The sequence below is a fragment of the Staurois parvus genome, unplaced genomic scaffold, assembly GCF_062004578.1.
Source record: "Staurois parvus isolate SC_StPar_1 unplaced genomic scaffold, SC_StPar_1.0 ptg000136l, whole genome shotgun sequence".
NCBI classification, from domain to species: domain Eukaryota; kingdom Metazoa; phylum Chordata; class Amphibia; order Anura; family Ranidae; genus Staurois; species Staurois parvus.
The window spans coordinates 15,004,016-15,022,037 of record NW_028317932.1 but is presented as its reverse complement, the minus strand read 5'-3'; the positions used below and the strand labels follow the sequence as shown (position 1 = coordinate 15,022,037).

The 18,022-nt window shown below is 42.0% G+C and overlaps 1 protein-coding gene across 2 annotated transcripts in view; it reads left to right on the top strand.

Annotated features, from left to right (window-relative positions):
• The window catches only part of GSDME (gasdermin E), a 144,902-nt gene that overhangs the window by 118,575 nt on the left and 8,305 nt on the right, over positions 1-18,022 (top strand). For both annotated transcript variants that reach the window (XM_089673210.1, XM_089673209.1), the window contains exon 8: positions 2,945-3,131. In XM_089673210.1, coding sequence (XP_089529336.1) covers positions 2,945-3,131 — 187 coding nt within the window. The remainder of the gene's footprint in view (positions 1-2,944; positions 3,132-18,022) is intronic.

Below are 18,022 nucleotides of genomic sequence, written 5' to 3'. Positions count from 1 at the left end.
CCATCAGCAAGAAGCTTTGTGTGAAGGAGACAATTGTTGGAGCGATTATTCGCAAATGGAACAAATACAGAATAACTATCAATCACCCTCGGTCTGAAGCTCCATGCAGGATTTTGCCTCATGGGGTAAGGATGATCGTGATAAAAGTGAGGGATCCACCTAGAACTACACGGGAGGAGCTTGGTTTATTATGGTCACAACTGCCTTGAGGTCATTCACAAACAAACCATTGGTAAAACAATACGCCGCCATGGATTGAAATCCTGTAGTGCCCACAAGGTCCCCCTCCTTAAGAAGGCACAAGTACAGGCGCATCTGAAGTTTGCCAATGAACATCTAAATGATTCAGAGAAGGATTGGGAGAAAGTGCTGTGGTCAGTTGAGACCGAAATTGAGCTCTTTGGCATTAGCCCAATTCGCCATGTTTGGAGGAAGAAAAATGTTGACAATGACCCTAAGAACAGCTTCCCTACAGTCAACCATGGAGGTGGAACCATTTCTGCTTTGGGGCTGTTTCTCTGCTAAAGGTACAGGCCAACTTTGCCACATTGAGGGGCCAATGGATGGGGCCATGCATTGTAAAATTTTCTTCCCTCAGCCAGAACACTGAAGATGGGTCTTCCAGCATGACAATGACCCAAAACATACCTCCAAGGCAACAAAGGAGTGGCTTACGAAGAAGTACAGTAAGGTCATGGAGTGGCCTAGCCAATCTCCAGACCTTAATCCTTTAGAAAATGTATGGAGGGAGCTGAAACTTCGATTTGCCAAGAGACAACCAAGAAACCTTAAGGATTTAGAGATCTGTGAAAAAAAAGAGGGACCCAAATCCCTCCTGAAATGTGTGCAAACCTGGTAACCAACTACAAGAAACTTTTTACTTCTGTGCTTGCCAACAAGGTTTTCTCCACTAAGTACTAAGTCATGTTTTGCTTGGGGATCAAATACTTATTTTACTCACTGGACTGCAACTCAGTTTAACATTTGTATCATGTGTTTTTTCTGAGTTTTTGGTTGACATTCTGTCTTTGATTTCAAATACAGCTATGATAAAAAAAACTATAGACCCTTCATTTTACAGTCAGGTCCATAAATATTGGGACAGCGACACAATTCTAACATTTTTGGCTCTATACACCACCACAATGGATTTGAAATGAAACGAATAAGATGTGCTTTAACTGCAGACTGTCAGCTTTAATTTGAGGGTATTTACATCCAAATCAGGTGAACGGTGTAGGAATTACAACAGTTTCCATATGTGCCTCCCACTTGTTAAGGGGCCAAAAGTAATGGGACAGAATAATAATCATAAATCAAACTTTCACTTTTTAATACTTGGTTGCAAATCCTTTGCAGTCAACTACAGCCTGAAGTCTGGAACGCATAGACATCACCAGACGCTGGGTTTCATCCCTGGTGATGCTCTGCCAGGCCTCTACTGCAACTGTCTTCAGTTCCTGCTTGTTCTTGGGGCATTTTCCCTTCAGTTTTGTCTTCAGCAAGTGAAATGCATGCTCAATCGGATTCAGGTCAGGTGATTGACTTGGCCATTGCATAACATTCCACTTCGTTCCCTTAAAAAACTCTTTGGTTGCTTTTGCAGTATGCTTTGGGTCATTGTCCATCTGCACTGTGAAGCGGCGTCCAATGAGTTGTGAAGCATTTGGCTGAATATGAGCAGATAATATTGCCTGAAACACTTCAGAATTCATCCTGCTGCTTTTGTCAGCAGTCACATCATCAATAAATACAAGAGAACCAGTTCCATTGGCAGCCATACATGCCCACGCCATGACACTACCACCACCATGCTTCACTGATGAGGTGGTATGCTTAGGATCATGAGCAGTTCCTTTCCTTCTCCATACTCTTCTCTTCCCATCACTCTGGTACAAGTTGATCTTGGTCTCATCTGTCCATAGGATGTTGTTACAGAACTGTGAAGGCTTTTTTAGATGTCGTTTGGCAAACTCTAATCTGGCCTTCCTGTTTTTGAGGCTCACCAATGGTTTCCATCTTGTGGTGAACCCTCTGTATTCACTCTGGTGAAGTCTTCTCTTGATTGGTGACTTTGACACACATACATCTACCTCCTGGAGAGTGTTCTTGATCTGGCCAACTGTTGTGAAGGGTGTTTTCTTCACCAGGGAAAGAATTCTTCGGTCATCCACCACAGTTGTTTTCCGTGGTCTTCCGGGTCTTTTGGTGTTGCTGAGCTCACCGGTGCGTTCCTTCTTTTTAAGAATGTTCCAAACAGTTGTTTTGGCCATGCCTAATGTTTTTGCTATCTCTCTGATGGGTTTGTTTTGTTTTTTTCAGTCTAATGATGGCTTGCTTCACTGATAGTGACAGCTCTTTGGAGCTCATCTTGAGAGTTGACAGCAACAGATTCCAAATGCAAATAGCACACTTGAAATGAACTCTGGACCTTTTATCTGCACATTGTAATTGGGATAATGAGGGAATAACACACACCTGGCCATGGAACAGCTGAGAAGCTAATTGTCCCATTACTTTTGGTCCCTTAACAAGTGGGAAGCACATATGCAAACTGTTGTAATTCCTACACCATTCACCTGATTTGGATGTAAATACCCTCAAATTAAAGCTGACAGTTTGCAGTTAAAGCACATCTTGTTCGTTTCATTTCAAATCCAATGTGGTGGTGTATAGAGCCCAAAATTTTAGAATTGTGTTGATGTCCCAATATTTATGGACCTGACTGTAAGTGGGCAAACGTATAAAATCAGCGGGGGATCAAATAAATATTTTACGCAGTGTGTGCGCGTATATATATATATATATATATATATATATATTCAAAAACTTGGCTTGTTGTGTTTAATTCTTTCATCTTTATAGTTTAAATGAGAAGATATACAGTAATTTGAGCATTTTGTGCTGTTTGAAAAATCTGTACATGTTTATATCTCTACTGTAGGTAGAAGCGATCTGTTTAGGAAACAGCCCTGGCCTGACCTTCCTGGGTGAGTTAAAGTCACTTGAAAGAGAGCGGGTCCAGAAGATTCTCCTCCTCATTGGGTATGATCTGCCAAACCAGAAGATGATATATCCATATGAGAAAGACTTGCTTGCAGCTGTACACATCCTTACCAGTGCACTGGATGGTAATTCATGTATTTCGATTTCTTCTTGTTTCATACTTCCTGCTTAACCTCCCTGGCGGTTTTCCCGAGTGTAGCTCGGGGTAAAATTTCTATACCACAAGCGGTAACCCCGAGCTACACTCGGGCTTACCATGCGGCGCTGCTCTGGGGGTCCCTGCAGCACTTACCTTGTCCTTCGTTCCCACGATGTGTCCCCTGCAGCGTCCCTAGCCATCTCCTCCGGCCGATGCTGGCATCCGGCTTCTGTGTTCCGGTCCCCGTGACGTCGGGACGTACCGGCTCCGCCGGGGCGGGAAATTTAAAAAATGTCATTTTTTTTTTTTTTCAATTTTAAATGGTAAAACATTGCGGTTTCATCCCATTTCACATACATATTGTCCTTAGTGCTTTGTCCTGTGCCCTGCCTGCATTTTGTCTGTTCTTTCTGCCTGGAAACTTAGAAACGTCCATGGCGTCCAAAAAGCGTCCCTTTACGTCAAAAGCAGTTTTACACCGGCTAGAGAACAGCGATAGTAAATCAGAACCACTTGCAGAATTGAGTGATAATGATTTGTGGGGAAATTTTCCTAAAAATTACAGCCTACAATAAAAAACTATTTCCTTGCGAAATGGTACAGCTTTCAGCACAAAAAATCAGAAGGAATCATACCGCCAAGGAGGTTAAAAGTAGATTTATTGACATGATTAATACATTTTCTCTGTTTGGCAGCACATTGGGTTTTTTTTATCCTGCAATACTTTTTTGCATTATATTTTCTCCCACACTTTTAATGATAGTATATGCAGATTTTTCATGGGACATCTTTCATGTTGTCACAACAGTTACATAATATTTAGCTAATATTTAATGTGCTTATTTTTTTTCCAGTACAGTAGCCATATATTATGAATACCTGTTCTTGACTTTGTAAGACATCTGTATTGCTAGAGTATGGGTATTCTGTGTACTTTATTAACTGTTGGCTCTTCATGTAAACTTGTCTTGTGATGAAGGTCAATAGAATAGCCTAATTTCCTAATTGTACAGTACAGGACACAGGCTTCTTTAAATCTTGACCATGGATTATATGCTGCCACCTTCAGGTGAGGACACTGGCAAACAAAGTTGTCAGGTCAGTTCATATAATCCCTCCCAATCTCTGCAATCCTCAGGGGTTTTTTGTTGGTGTCCCTAGGTAATGGAGACTGCTCTCTACTGAGAGCAAGTTTCTGGCTTATAAATCTGATCATATTGGAAGATTAAAGACTGTTTGGTTCCGTTCTCCCCCTGGCTACATTAGCATCACTGCAGCAATAGGATTGCAACTTCTGGATCAGTCCATTTTGGCATCACCTTGGGGAACTGTAGGAGACCCTCCCACATGGAAAACGTTTACCAGCCTGTAACGTCGTCATCTTACACCGGATTCTCTGCATTTGGTGCGCCACCTGGGTACAGCAGTACAATGCAGTGTAGTTGGCTGCAGAGCACTTGACAGGTCCAAGGCAGTGTTGATCAGAATCCCAGTAGTTGCAGCCCCTGAAGACCCTCTCCACAGAGGAGAGGGCAAAGCAAGGAACTTCCATCTAGTGGTCTGGACCCTGGTGTGGTGAATTGGGTTTTCCTTTCCCTTGTGTCCCTCCCCAACTTGGAAGTAGGCCCTGAGCCCCTAAGGGCGAGAACACCTTTGGTTGGAAGCAGTATATAGTAAGGGTGCTGCAATGCTTTCAATAAGTTGTCAAAACCATGGCCTAGCATGCACTTCTTTTCAACAGTGGTGTCTATGGTCATTTGCCAAGTGCATGGCGCACAGCCATGGGTCCATCCTGGTGGATCCTTCAGTACGCCAGCATTTGAAGCTTCTCCCAATAGCCTTGTGCTACTTCAGAGACAGTTTAGTGGACACCCTCTGCTAAAATTGCCATCTGGCTTCCATGTCTATATAGAATATACAGATTCGCTGGATCCTTTGGCTACGGATATGGTCTGCAGAGACCGTTTGTAAAAAAAAAAAAAATGCTTAGAAAGGATTCAATTTGACAAGAATGCCTCTTTATTGAGTCACTAGACACATTTATTAAAGTCATGGTGGAAAAAGCACTCTTGCTGATTAAAATCAAAGCTAAGGTGCTCATGGAAAAGTCTGCTGGTTCTAGAAAAATTCCAGTCATCACCCCACTGTTACAAGTGGACAGATAACTTTTGTCTCTTTCGACCACCTGGACTGAGGGCATTTTGGATCTGTGTGTCCCCGAGGCACAGGGTGACGTTTCACTCCCTACTGCTTTCCCGCTTTATGTCCTTTAACCTTTCTGTCTCTCTGAGACCACAGGCTGTCCAGACTGCCTTACAGCAACATTATCAGTTTCCTTTTAAGGGACGTTTTCAGGACTTTTATTCAAACCTGTTTACAGTTCCAAAGCTCCAGGGCAGTGTTTGCCTCATCCTAGACTTGAAAATTCTCATCATCGTCTTGTGGGTCCAGAAGTGCCAGATGGAATCATTCCAGTGTGTGACCGCATCGCTGCAGCGAGAGGTATTTTTAGCATCAATATACATTAAGGATGCATATTTACACATCCCCATATTCCCTCTGTATCTACGATTTCCAGTGGGTGAGCAGCAATTTCAATTTGTCGCTCTTCCCTTTGGTCTGTCCACAGGCTTTGGGGTCTTAAAGTGCTTGTTTCGATTTTGGTGCTGCTGTGCTCAGGGAAAACACATTATCGGATACCCGAATGGCCTTCTCTTGAGGGATCACTCTTCCCTGCTCTGGCAGTCAATGTGCTGTGGACCATAAAGACACTTTAGAACTTTGGATGGATTCTGAACCTACAGAAGTCTGTGATGGATACAACTCATCACATGGAGTACCTGGACCTAGTATTTGACATGGTCCAAGTTTGGGTGTTTCTGCCCCAAAATTGAGTGTTGACCCAACCCAAGCTCATGTCTGGTCCCTGCGCTCCAGAATACATCCAGCGGTGTGATTTTGTATGAGGATACTGAGTCTCATGATGGCTTTATTTAAGATGTTGTTTCCCCAGTTTTCCAGTTATTCCAGGCTTCTGCAGCTCAGTTCCGGTGACGTCATCTCTGGTTCCTGGACTCCCAGAGCATGGCCATTTTGTTGATGGTGGTTGCTTGTCTACACTGCACAGCAAGTCCCATCACATTGCTGTCCCATCCCTTTGGCTCTGACCATCAATTCTGGTATGTCCTTAGCTTTTGGGTGACACCATATCGCACCAGGTGAAGCGCTACTCTGCCTGTGGATTGGAACTCTGAGCCCTTAATTTTGTTTTACTAGTGACTAATAAATGTTGGTACTTTACTCCTTGCAGTGTATGGTGACTTTTCTTGGTGCAAGCCACTGGAACAGTGGATTATTGGCTCCCAAGTATACTTTAGAGCGCTACCCTTTTTGTTTCTGTGCAGCTGATATATACCTACCTTGCGCTATAGATTCTTCCTTGACTGCTTTGTTAGATCAAGATATAGGACATTTTAGTGATCTTGGTGGCACCAAATTGGCCCGGAAATACATGGTACTCGGCCATTCTGCAAGAACATGTGCATCTAAATAGCAGTTGCACCACACATGTTCACATCATTCCACACCATAGTACTGTACATTTGTACCAAGTCCTGTGAGCAGTGGTGAACAGAATCTGTGCAGCAATTCTCAGGGTTAACGGACTGCTGAGAGCACAGCTGCCAAAATTCATGGGTGCTTAGAGTCCGCGCTGAATGGAAGGCACTAAGAAACATTCCTTCTATTTGGGAACTGTGGAAAAATAAAGAAAGCGGATTATTTGCTGTGGGCAACAGGAACACTAAGGTTTGTGCAATGGCCTGAAACAAAGTAAAATAGATAAGAATGCAAGCATTGAGTAAAAGGAAGCTCCAGACAACAAAATGCTAATATTGTCAAGGAAACTTCACAGCTTGTCAAGGAATATTGTCAAGGGATTCACCTTTAAAGAGAACCAGTAATCATTGGATCTTGGTGGATCCAGTTACTGACCTTCTTTTTTTTTTTTTTTTTTTTTTTTTTGTTCCAACAACATTTTATTAACAATACAGAGACGGCTTTCAGCAGTACAACGGCAGCATAAATGCATTGGTACATTGATTCAGCAGGAACATCAATGTATACAGAGTTTAGTGCAAGTCTAATGGTAGGCCCTAGCATCTGTAGAGAACCAGTGCAATTTCCTATGAGCTATGAGACAAGGGGATAAGTGGAGCTTCATTCTTGGAAGAAAAGTAGTAGTGAGATTACTTAAGGGGGTGTTCAAAGGAACAACCTAGTCAGAGGGGTACTGTACCCTTGAAATAGTACCATTGCCCAGGAGTAGGGCTGGTCGAGGACGTATGGGTACTTTCATATTCATCCTGGCTTCATTTCAGAGTGAGCTACTTTAATAGATAAAGCATACAGGATTCATGCTAAGACTTTTCAGTCTTTTCTGGTTATATGAATTCTCTGAATGGCGACTGTGCAGAGCAACTGACCTCCTGTGTTCACAATGCATTAGGCTGGCTGCTCAGCATGGGACCTGGAAGCAAGTAGAGATCACTGAAGTACTGATGTCCAGGTATGGTATATACAGTGGGGATCGAATGTTTGGGCACCCCAGCTAAAAATGTGTATTAATGTGCATAAAGAAGCCAAGGAAAGATGGAAAAATCTCCAAAAGGCATCAAATTACAGATTAGACATTCTTATAATATGTCAACAAAAGTTAGATTTTATTTCCATCATTTACACTTTCAAAATAACAGAAAACAAACAAATGGCGTCTGCAAAAGTTTGGGCACCCTGCAGAGTTAATATCTCGTACTGCCCCCTTTAGCAAGTATCACAGCTTGTAAACGCTTTTTGTAGCCAGCCAAGAGTCTTTCAATTCTTGTTTGAGGTATCTTTGCCCATTCTTCCTTACAAAAGTCTTCCAGTTCTTTGAGATTTCTGGGCTGCCTGTCACGCACTGCTCTTTTAAGGTCTATCCTTAGATTTTCAATTATGTTGAGGTCAGGAGATTGTGAAGGCCATGGCAAAACCTTCAGTTTACGCCTCTTGATGTAGTCCCCCGTGGATTTTGAGGTGTGTTTAGGATCATTATCCATTTGTAGAAGCCATCCTCTCTTTAACTTCAGTTTTTTCACAGATGGCATCAAGTTACCGTCCAAAATTTGCTGAAATTTTATTGAATCCATTTTTCCTTCTACTCGTGAGATGCTCCCTGTGCCACTGGCTGCAACACAACCCCAAAGCATGATTGATCCAACCCCATGCTTAACAGTTGGACAGAGGTTCTTTTCATTAAATTCTGTGTCCCTTCATTAAATTCTGTGTCCCTTCTTCTCCAAACGTACCTTTGCTCATTCCGGCCAAAAAGTTCAATTTTAACCTCATCGGTCCACAGAACTTGTTTCCAAAATGCATCCGGCTTGTCTATATGTTCATTTGCAAAGTTCAAACGATGATTTTTGTGGTGAGGATGTAGAAGAGGTTTTCTTCTGATGACTCTTCCATGAAGACCATATTTGTACAAGTATCTCTTTATAGTGGAATAGTGTACCACAACTCCAGTGTCTGCCAGATCTTTCTGGAGGGATCGTGCAGTCAAACATGGGTTTTGAATTGTTTTTCTCACAATCCTGCGAGCTGTTCTGTCTGATATTTTTCTCGGTCTTCCAGATCTTGCTTTAACTTCCACTGTTCCTGATGACTGCCATTTCTTAATTACATTCCGAACAGAGGATATTGACATCTGAAACCGCTTTGCTATCTTCTTATTTATTATTATATTATTATTATACAATATTTATAAAGCGCCAATAGTTCGCTCAGCGCTGTACATTACAAAGTGGGACAGAACATGTGACAGAACAATACCAATACAATGCAAAACATGAGGGGATCGAGGGCCCTGCTCTTTCGAGCTTACAATCTAGGAGGGAGGGGATGGTGGCACAGGAGGAGATAGCTGTGGGGGATGGAGTGGTAGGAAGAGTGGAGGAGGTCAGCAAGTTAGCAGGGGGTGGGGTAGGCTTCCCTGAAGAGATGGGTTTTCAGGGTGCGCCTAGAGGAGAGTAGGTGATAATCTGATGGGTTGGGGCAGGGAGTTCCAGAGGATGGGTGACACCCTGGAGAAGTCCTGGAGGCGGGCATGGGAGGAGGAGACCAGGGAACTAGAGAGAAGGAGGTCTTGTGAGGAGCGGAGTGTGCGTGCTGGGCGGTACTTGGATATTAGGTCAGTGATGTAGTTCGGGGCAGTATAGTGGACAGCTTTGTACGTCATAGTTAGGATTTTGAATTTGATCCGTTGCGCAATCGGAAGCCAGTGGAGGGATTGGCAGAGGGGGGTGGCGGAGACAGAGCGGTTGGAAAGGTGAATGAGTCTGGCAGCCGTATTCAGGATCGACTGAAGCGGGGATAGCCAACGACGAGGCAGCCCAGTGAGGAGGGAGTTGCAGTAGTCAAGTCGTGATATGATGAGAGAGTGGATGAGCTGTTTAGTGGTTTCTGGGGTTAGGAACGTGCGGATTTATTTATATATATATATATATATATATATATATATATATATATATATATATATATATATATATATATATATATACAGTTGTGGCCAAAATTATTCAACCCCCAATGCTGTAAAGGGGTTTAGGGACTATAGTGTACATTTGGAATTGTATTCAGAATCAAATCCTACAAGGACGTTGTAACTACCCAAATGCAACTAAAATGACATCAATTGTTTATGTAATACAGTAGTAAATGGTTCTTATGTGGTTTCTTCATTGCCACAATTATTCAACCCCTTAAAGACTACCACTCTGAAGAACAGAGGTTCATACAGGTGCTTTCCATCAGGTATTGAAAACACCTGTGGATGTCACCGAGCAGCAATCAAGCATAATAAGCACCAATTAGGCAGCTTTAAAATGACTGTGATACTCAGCTCCTTCTAGACATTTACTGGTGTGGTTACAAACATGGTGAAGGCAAGAGAATGGTCCAGGAAGACAAGAGAAGAGGTGATTTCTCTTCACAGGAAGGGCAATGGCTATAAGAAGATTGCAAAGATGTTAAACATACCAAGAGACACCTTAGGAAGCATCATTCGCAAATTCAAGGCAAAGGGCACTGTTGAAACGCTACCTGGTCGTGGCAGAAAGAAGATGCTGACTTCGACTGCTGTGCGCTACCTGAAGCGTAGAGTGGAGAGAAGTCCCCGTGTGACTGCTGAGGAACTGAGAAAAGATTTGTCAGATGTGGGTACAGAAGTTTCAGCCCAGACAATAAGACGCACACTGCGTAATGAAGGCCTCCGTGCCAGAACTCCCAGGCGTACCCCCTTGCTGTCTCCAAAGAATAAGAAGAGTCGACTGCAGTATGCCAAAAGCCATGTGGACAAACCACAAAAGTTGTGGGATAGTGTTCTGTGGACTGATGAAACAAAATTAGAACTGTTTGGGCCCATGGATCAACGCTATGTTTGGAGGAGGAAGAACAAGGCCTATGATGAAAAGAACACCTTGCCTACTGTGAAGCATGGTGGAGGGTCAATCATGCTTTGGGGCTGTTTTGCTTCTGCAGGTACAGGGAAGCTTCAGCGTGTGCAAGGTACCATGAATTCTCTTCAGTACCAGGAGATATTGGATGGAAACGTGATGCAGTCCGTCACACACCTGAGGCTTGGGAGACGTTGGACCTTTCAACAGGACAATGATCCCAAGCATACCTCCAAGTCCACTAGAGCATGGTTGCAGAGGAAAGGCTGGAACATTTTGGAGTGGCCATCGCAGTCACCAGACTTAAATCCGATTGAGAACCTCTGGTGGGACTTAAAGAAAGCAGTTGCAGTGCGCAAGCCTAAGAATGTGACTGAACTGGAGGCCTTTGCCCATGAAGAATGGGCGAAGATACCCGTAGATCGCTGCAAGACACTTGTGTCAAGCTATGCTTCACGTTTAAAAGCTGTTATAACTGTAAAAGGATGCTGTACTAAGTACTAAGATTGAATGTCACTTGGGGGTTGAATAAAACTGATAATGCTGTGAGCACAGAAAAGACATTTGTGGTTATTTCATTATAACTGTTATGTTATATTTGTCTGACCTACAAGTGCCTCTTTAATGTAAATGTAAGCAAGATGACTGAATGATCAAAAGCAATGTCAAACTGGCCAAAACACTCAATTTCAGTGGGGGTTGAATAATTTTGGCCACAACTGTATATAGCCTTCTCCAGCTTTGTGAGCGTCGACTATTTTCAGTTTCAGTTTTCTAGACAACTGCTTGGAAGAACCCATGGTGCTGATTGTTGGGGCAAGGTCAGATGAGTCTGGGCATTTAAAACCTTTTGAGATTGACATCACCTGGTCTTCCCAGACGATGATTGAGAACAATCCATGACACTGGCAGGTCTCAGCTTGGCAAAGGGGGCAGTGCATGCTATAAATTCTGCAGGGTGCCCAAACTTGCAGACGCCATTTTTTTGTTTTCTGTTATTTTGAAAGTGTAAATGTTGGAAATAAAATCTAACTTTTGTTGACATATTATAAGAATGTCTAATCTGTAATTTGATGCCTTTTGGAGATTTTTCCATCTTTCCTTGGCTTCTTTATGTACATTAATACAAATTTTTAGCTGGGGTGCCCGAACTTTCGATCCCCACTGTACATACATTGGTCTAAGCTGGACCTGTGTGACTAAGTAAAAATATACCATCCCTGGAATTCTTCTTTAAAACCCCTCTATTAGGTTGTTACATTTGCAGTCTGTGTCTCGCTAGGTAGAGTTCTCTTCCTGTATTAGAAATGCAATAGGAAGAGAGGAAATCTCCCTAAAGTGAGAGGAATTCCCATTTTAGGCTGGTCATCCATGGGTCCGTGTTTTTTTTTTTTTTTTCTTGGTAGTGGGCTGATTGAAAAAAAAACTGTATGGATTCCCCCATCCACACAAGCGAAGCGGATGGAGGAATCCTTTCCAATGTGTTGTGTTCTGACAGCAGGGACTCCTTCACTGTTAGAGAGCACTGATTAGTGCTGCAGCTGATTGGCTATAGTGCTGATCGAAACAAAATTTTCCATTAAAGCTGGTTTGAGAGAAATCAATCATTAAATCAACATCTCTTGATCAGGAACAGACATAGATGGATCAGAATTCAGCCAGCCTCTGCTGAACCAGCCGAATTTCAATCCATTTATGACCAGCTTTAGACAGCGGTCACTGGAACATTTGTCCCTACCAGAAGAGTGCCCCTTATCTTGTGCAGTCATGACAACTCTAAAATGTAGGATTCCTTTCCTTTCTGCCTCTGTGACACTAGGACAAATAGAGGAGTAAATTCCTCCTGTGGGATCCCACACAGCAATAAAAACTCAACAGAGTTCTAATTTCCCTGCTGTAAAAAATGTATAGTTAGATACACTTAGAGAAAAGATTTCAAATTGTTACAGTGCATCCAGAAAGTATTCACAGCGCTTAACTTTTTCCACATTTTGTTATGTTACAGCCTTATTCCAAAATTGATTAAATCCATTTTTTCCCTTAACATTCTACAAACAATACCCCATAATGAAAACGTGAAAGAAGTTCATTTTGAAATCTTTGCAATTGATTAAAAATAAATTAAAAAAAAAAGTGTACATAAGTATTCACAGCCTTTGCCATGACACTCAAAATCGATCTCTGGTGCATCCTGTTCCCACTGACCATCTTTGAGATGTTTCCACAACTTGACTGGAGTCAACTTGTGGGTAATGCAGTTGATTGGACATGATTAGGAAAGGCATAAACCTGTCTATATAAGGTCCCACAGTTAACAGTGCATGTCAGAGCACAAACCAAGCCATGAAGTCCAAGGAATTGTCCATAGACCTTCGAGACAGGATTGTATCAAGGTACAGATCTGGGGAAGGGTACAGAAAAATTTCTGCAGCACAGTGGCCTCCATCATCTGTAAATAGAAGTTTGGAACCACCAGGAATCTTCCTAGAGTGGGCCGCCTGGCCAAAATGAGCGATTGAGGGAGAAGGGACTTAGTCAGGGAGGTAACCAAGCTTCCAATACTCTGAAAGAGCTCTTTGTGGAGAGAGGAGAACCTTCCAGAAGAACAACCATCTCTGTAGCACTCCACCAATCAGGCCTGAATGGTAGAGTGGCCAGACGGAAGCCACTCCTCTGTAAAAGTCAAATGGCAGCCCGTCTGGAGTTTGCAAAAAGGCACATGATGGACTCTCAGACCATGAGAAACAAAACTCTCTGGTCTGGTGAAACAAAGATTGAACTCTTTGGCCTGAATGCCAAACGTCATGTCTGGAGGAAACCAGGCACCCTTCACCACCTGGCCAATACCATCCCTACAGTGAAGCATGGTGGTGGCAGCATCATGCTGTGGGGATGTTTTTCAGCAGCAGGAACTGGGAGACTATTCATGATCGAAGGAAATATGAATGCAGCAATGTACAGAGACATCCTTGATGAAAACCTGTTAGAGCGCTCTGGACCTTAGACTGGGGCGACGGTTCATCTTTCAACAGGACAATGACCCTAAGCACACACCTACATAATAAATGAGTGGCTACGGGCCAACTCTGTGAATGTCCTTGAGTGTCCCAGACTTGAACCCAGTTGAACATCTCTGGAGAGATCTAAAAATGGCTGTGCACCGACATTCCCCATCCAACCTGATGGAGCTTGAGAGGTACTGCAAAGGAGAGAAATTGCCCAAAAATAGGTGTGCCAAGCTTGTAGCATCATACTCAAAACGACTTGGGGCTGTAAAGTATTGAGCAAAGGCTGTGAATACTTGTGTATGTGTTTTTGAAATCTTTGCAATTTATTAAAAAGAAAAAAAAAACTAACTTCTTTCATGTTGTCATTATGGGGTATTGTTTGTAGAACGTTGAGGGGGAAAAAAATGAATTTAATCCATTTTGTAATAAGGCTGTAACATAACAAAATGTGGCAAAAGTTAAGTGCTGTGAATATTTTCTGGATGCACCGTAGTAGGCAAAAGACTAGGTATAATAAAAAGCTGTTTTTTCTTTTCAGTGACTGAATAAAAACATTCATGTGCACGTGTGTTGTGATTATCACCCTGCTGTGAAGCTGTACTATTCAGTGCTGCTTGTTTGATTCATTCTAACGTCTGTGTCTAGTTTTTTTGTTTTTTTTTTTCTCTCTGATATGAAAAACATAAACAGAAGTACACAAAACCACTTTCCAGCCGTCTAGACAGCATATCCCTTGTGTACCATACATGAAAATGGTAATAGATGCCTGACCTCAATGTTGATACAGAATGGACCTAGCAAATTGGCCTCTTTACACACTATAAGAAGCCAGAAGATTGCAGAATGAAGCTTGTTTGCTCTGATATGTAACTAGGTTATGAATTTGGATTACAGAGTGTGTTGATACTGCATGCACAAGGAAATCTGTAGAAATGTCAGCATCAAATGATTGCTTTGCAGCTCTAGTGGGAGCCTTTGCCAAGCATTTAAATGTGGAAGGAATGGCAAATAATATTACCAAAGTCCATTTGTCTGGCCTAGGTGGCAAGTGATTTTATACATTTGATTTGTAAGTTTAGTATTTACACAGAAATTTAAAGAAAGGCGCATACATAAGACAAAAATATCTCACTGTAGTTTTAGCCTTGAGTCCAACCACTGTATGAGGCTCACATAAACAAAAATGTGTCTGAAACAATGACTAAGGCTTCTTGTACATAAGAGTAAAAAAACACCAAGTTGGTTTACTGATCCGAACACAGGTGCATTGTCGTTGTCTAAGGAACAATGCGCACAGCTGCGTAAAGATCAGTAATACAGCGATGAGTACATCTGTAAGAAAAAATAAGAAATTTTACTGTTGCCTGTGGTAATTTATGCACATACACGTGTATGTATGTGTGTACACATGTGTTCACATGTATATTGCAGCACTGGCAACTAGAAGTGCGTGTATGTGTGTTCCACAAAGACCTTGCATAAACACACGCACACACAGTAATGCATGCATATGTTGTGAATTTTATTTCTGTGGTGGTGTTAAATCATTACTTATTAAATAAGCTCCAAAGAAAGGTGTTATTTTTTAGGAGTTGCACAAGGGGTTATGGCTCCTTTGTTATTTGAAGGAAAATATACATTTAAAGGCATAATATTCCACTAAAGCATAGAACATAGATATATTTTGCCTAAAAATATTTTGATGTAAATTATGACAGCACTACTTGTCTTCACAGCAGCAGTGGTTGTGGGTATCCCTTCTTAGCCTTTCTGCACAGGACCCTAGAACCCTCTATTCATGTAGTTGGCCCTGGTCTGAATCCCTGCCTACGTCTGGGCACTTTGCTGGCCCTTCCACATTTTTCTACTTACCTAGGAAGAAATCTTCTGCCACAGTGTCGGATTTTATGGGCAGAATTTTAGTCCTACTAAAGACTGTATATAAACAGGAGTGGGTCACAAGTGAGCCCCTTCAGTCTCCCCTACTGGGTCAAATTCTAACTTTTACCTTGGCTAGATCAAATTCTTATTTTTTCTTGGCTGAAGACACTGCATGAGTAGGAGGCAGGCAAGGATGATCCTAACTCTCCTTCTGAGGAATTGGATCAGGATGAGATGTCTCAGCTAAATTTTAATCCAAGCTTAAGAATTCCATTGAAAACCTTATTGACACTGTACATTCTTCTTTCGTGTTAAAGCGGCCTTGGTCTGCTCACTCCAAGGTCGTTCTACAGCTTCTTAAGCCTGCTAAGACCTTTCCAGTCCACTCGCTCGTAAAGCCCATCCTAAATGGTTACTCCGCTCACCCTGAAGAGCTGCTTACTTCTCCTAAACGATTTGCTCAGCAATATCTTATCAAAAATTGATGATCTCTGTAGTGGACTGTGCTAGCTTGTCTTAACAAGATGCTTTTTTGCCAGTAGAGGATAATTCTGTATTCAGGTGCCGAAAGGCCCACTTTAAGGCTGTTTATTCCTTAGCTGGCCCCACCTGTGGGACTGTGGTTGCTTCCATGGAAGTTTGCCAGACCTTTGCTGTATGGACTAAGACCCTACCTCCATCTTAATGTATCCTTCCCTGCACCACAAAGCTTTTACTTGTATCCTTACATTGTGTGAACGGGCTTGCCAGTTATGCTCCACAAGATCTTGGGGAAGATGCTTCTCTCTGTACGTATGTGGATGATTATTTAGCTAAAATGTTTAGCCAGTTCTTGCATGGGAGCTCAGCTGGCAAAGTGTCTTCCATTTTAAGAACACCTGTTTGGTTCCTCCTTGGATAACTACATCAAAGAGATCACAGGGCAAAAGTATACTCCTCCCACTGAAAATCTTCCAAGGGTAAACTTTCTACTCCTGGGATTAGAAGTTCCTTTTTATGGCTCCAGCTCCAAACTGAATATTGGAACAAACATTCATCAGAAGACATGATTCTCCAAGTCCTGCATCCTATGAAGGGGCACCCGAACTTGTTGGAATGGGTGTAAGTCTGTCGGCCATCTGGTCCCAGGAAATATACAATGTTTTGATCTAGAGTATCCTTTCCAGGGGCAGCAAACTGGAGTTTCACACTCTGTAATCCTGTTTTCATGTCTGTTGTTCAGCAGCCACTTTTGCAGGGGTTGTTGCTCCAGTCCCAAGTGAGGAATGCTTTCAAAGTTTTAATTCAAACCTATACAGAATTCCCAAGCCCGGTGTAGGGCCTTTCTGGATCTAGCAATTCCATGATCTGTAGTTCTGAAGGTAGTTAAATGGTATTCAACCCAAAAGCAAACATTTATTATATTGCCGCTTACCAATCATTAAATGTATTGACTGTATTAGGTTTTTTTTTTTTTTTATTTAGACTTTTCTCCCTTGGTGATCTGACCAGCATTGTCAGTCTGGGGAAAGGGGGGCTGTTAGAAGCACTAGCAGATTTAAATACACTGATAAACTGAGGCTGAACTCCAGCTAATACTTTATAATCTGTTAGAGATAAACTTTTTTTTTTTCTTTTTGAGAGAAAGGCGTTACATAAATGATGATCATTTTAAGTACCTTTGCCAGTGTAAAATGGTCTGTCTCATCACTGTAACTTCAAGAGAACATTTCTGTTGAAAAACAGATTTACTTGCTGGATCATCAGGTGAAAATAAAGGAGAGAGCCTAAAAAGGCAGCCATCACATCTAAGAATTGGTAAACTTCAATATTTGCTTTTGGGTTTAATATTGCTTTAAGGATGACCAGCTGTAGGCCTGCACTATTACAGCCATGTAATTAATGGCAGCTTTTTTTTTTCACGAGTTCATTTTAAAGTGGACTTTACACTAAGATACAAGGTCCAGTTATGTAACAGATCCCCACCTCCAATTACAAAATTGCTGGGAAAAAGTAATGAAAATAAACTTACCTCCCCTTAGACTGACCATACATTATACAATTTCCTTTAGATTTACCTTCAGCTATGTAGTACAAGGGCCTGCTTAACTGGGTACCAGTTTGTGCTGTTTAGGGCTGACCTCATATAGTTTTTGGTAAATAGAAAATTGTAAAAGAAAATTATATAATGTAAGGCCAGCCTTACTCTTTGGGTTTTAGCCATTTGCTGTTGGTTGATGTCATTGGACCAGACAGCAGGTTCTTGGAAAGGTTGAGGATTCTAAATCTCATAAAATGCTCCAGCTCTGTGCAGGAGTGTGCTTTTTGCATTTTTTGGAATCCTACGCTTTGTACAGGAAGACCCTGTAATATCTTCACCTAGGTGAGTCCGCCAGCAACCAGAAATGAAAGTTTTTGTGTTTTTTTTTTTTGTTTCATTTTTTTTTTTGAGTTCAGGTCCATTTTAAAAAGGATCTGTAATGGTATGAAAAAAAAATGTGATTGGGCTGTGATTTAAA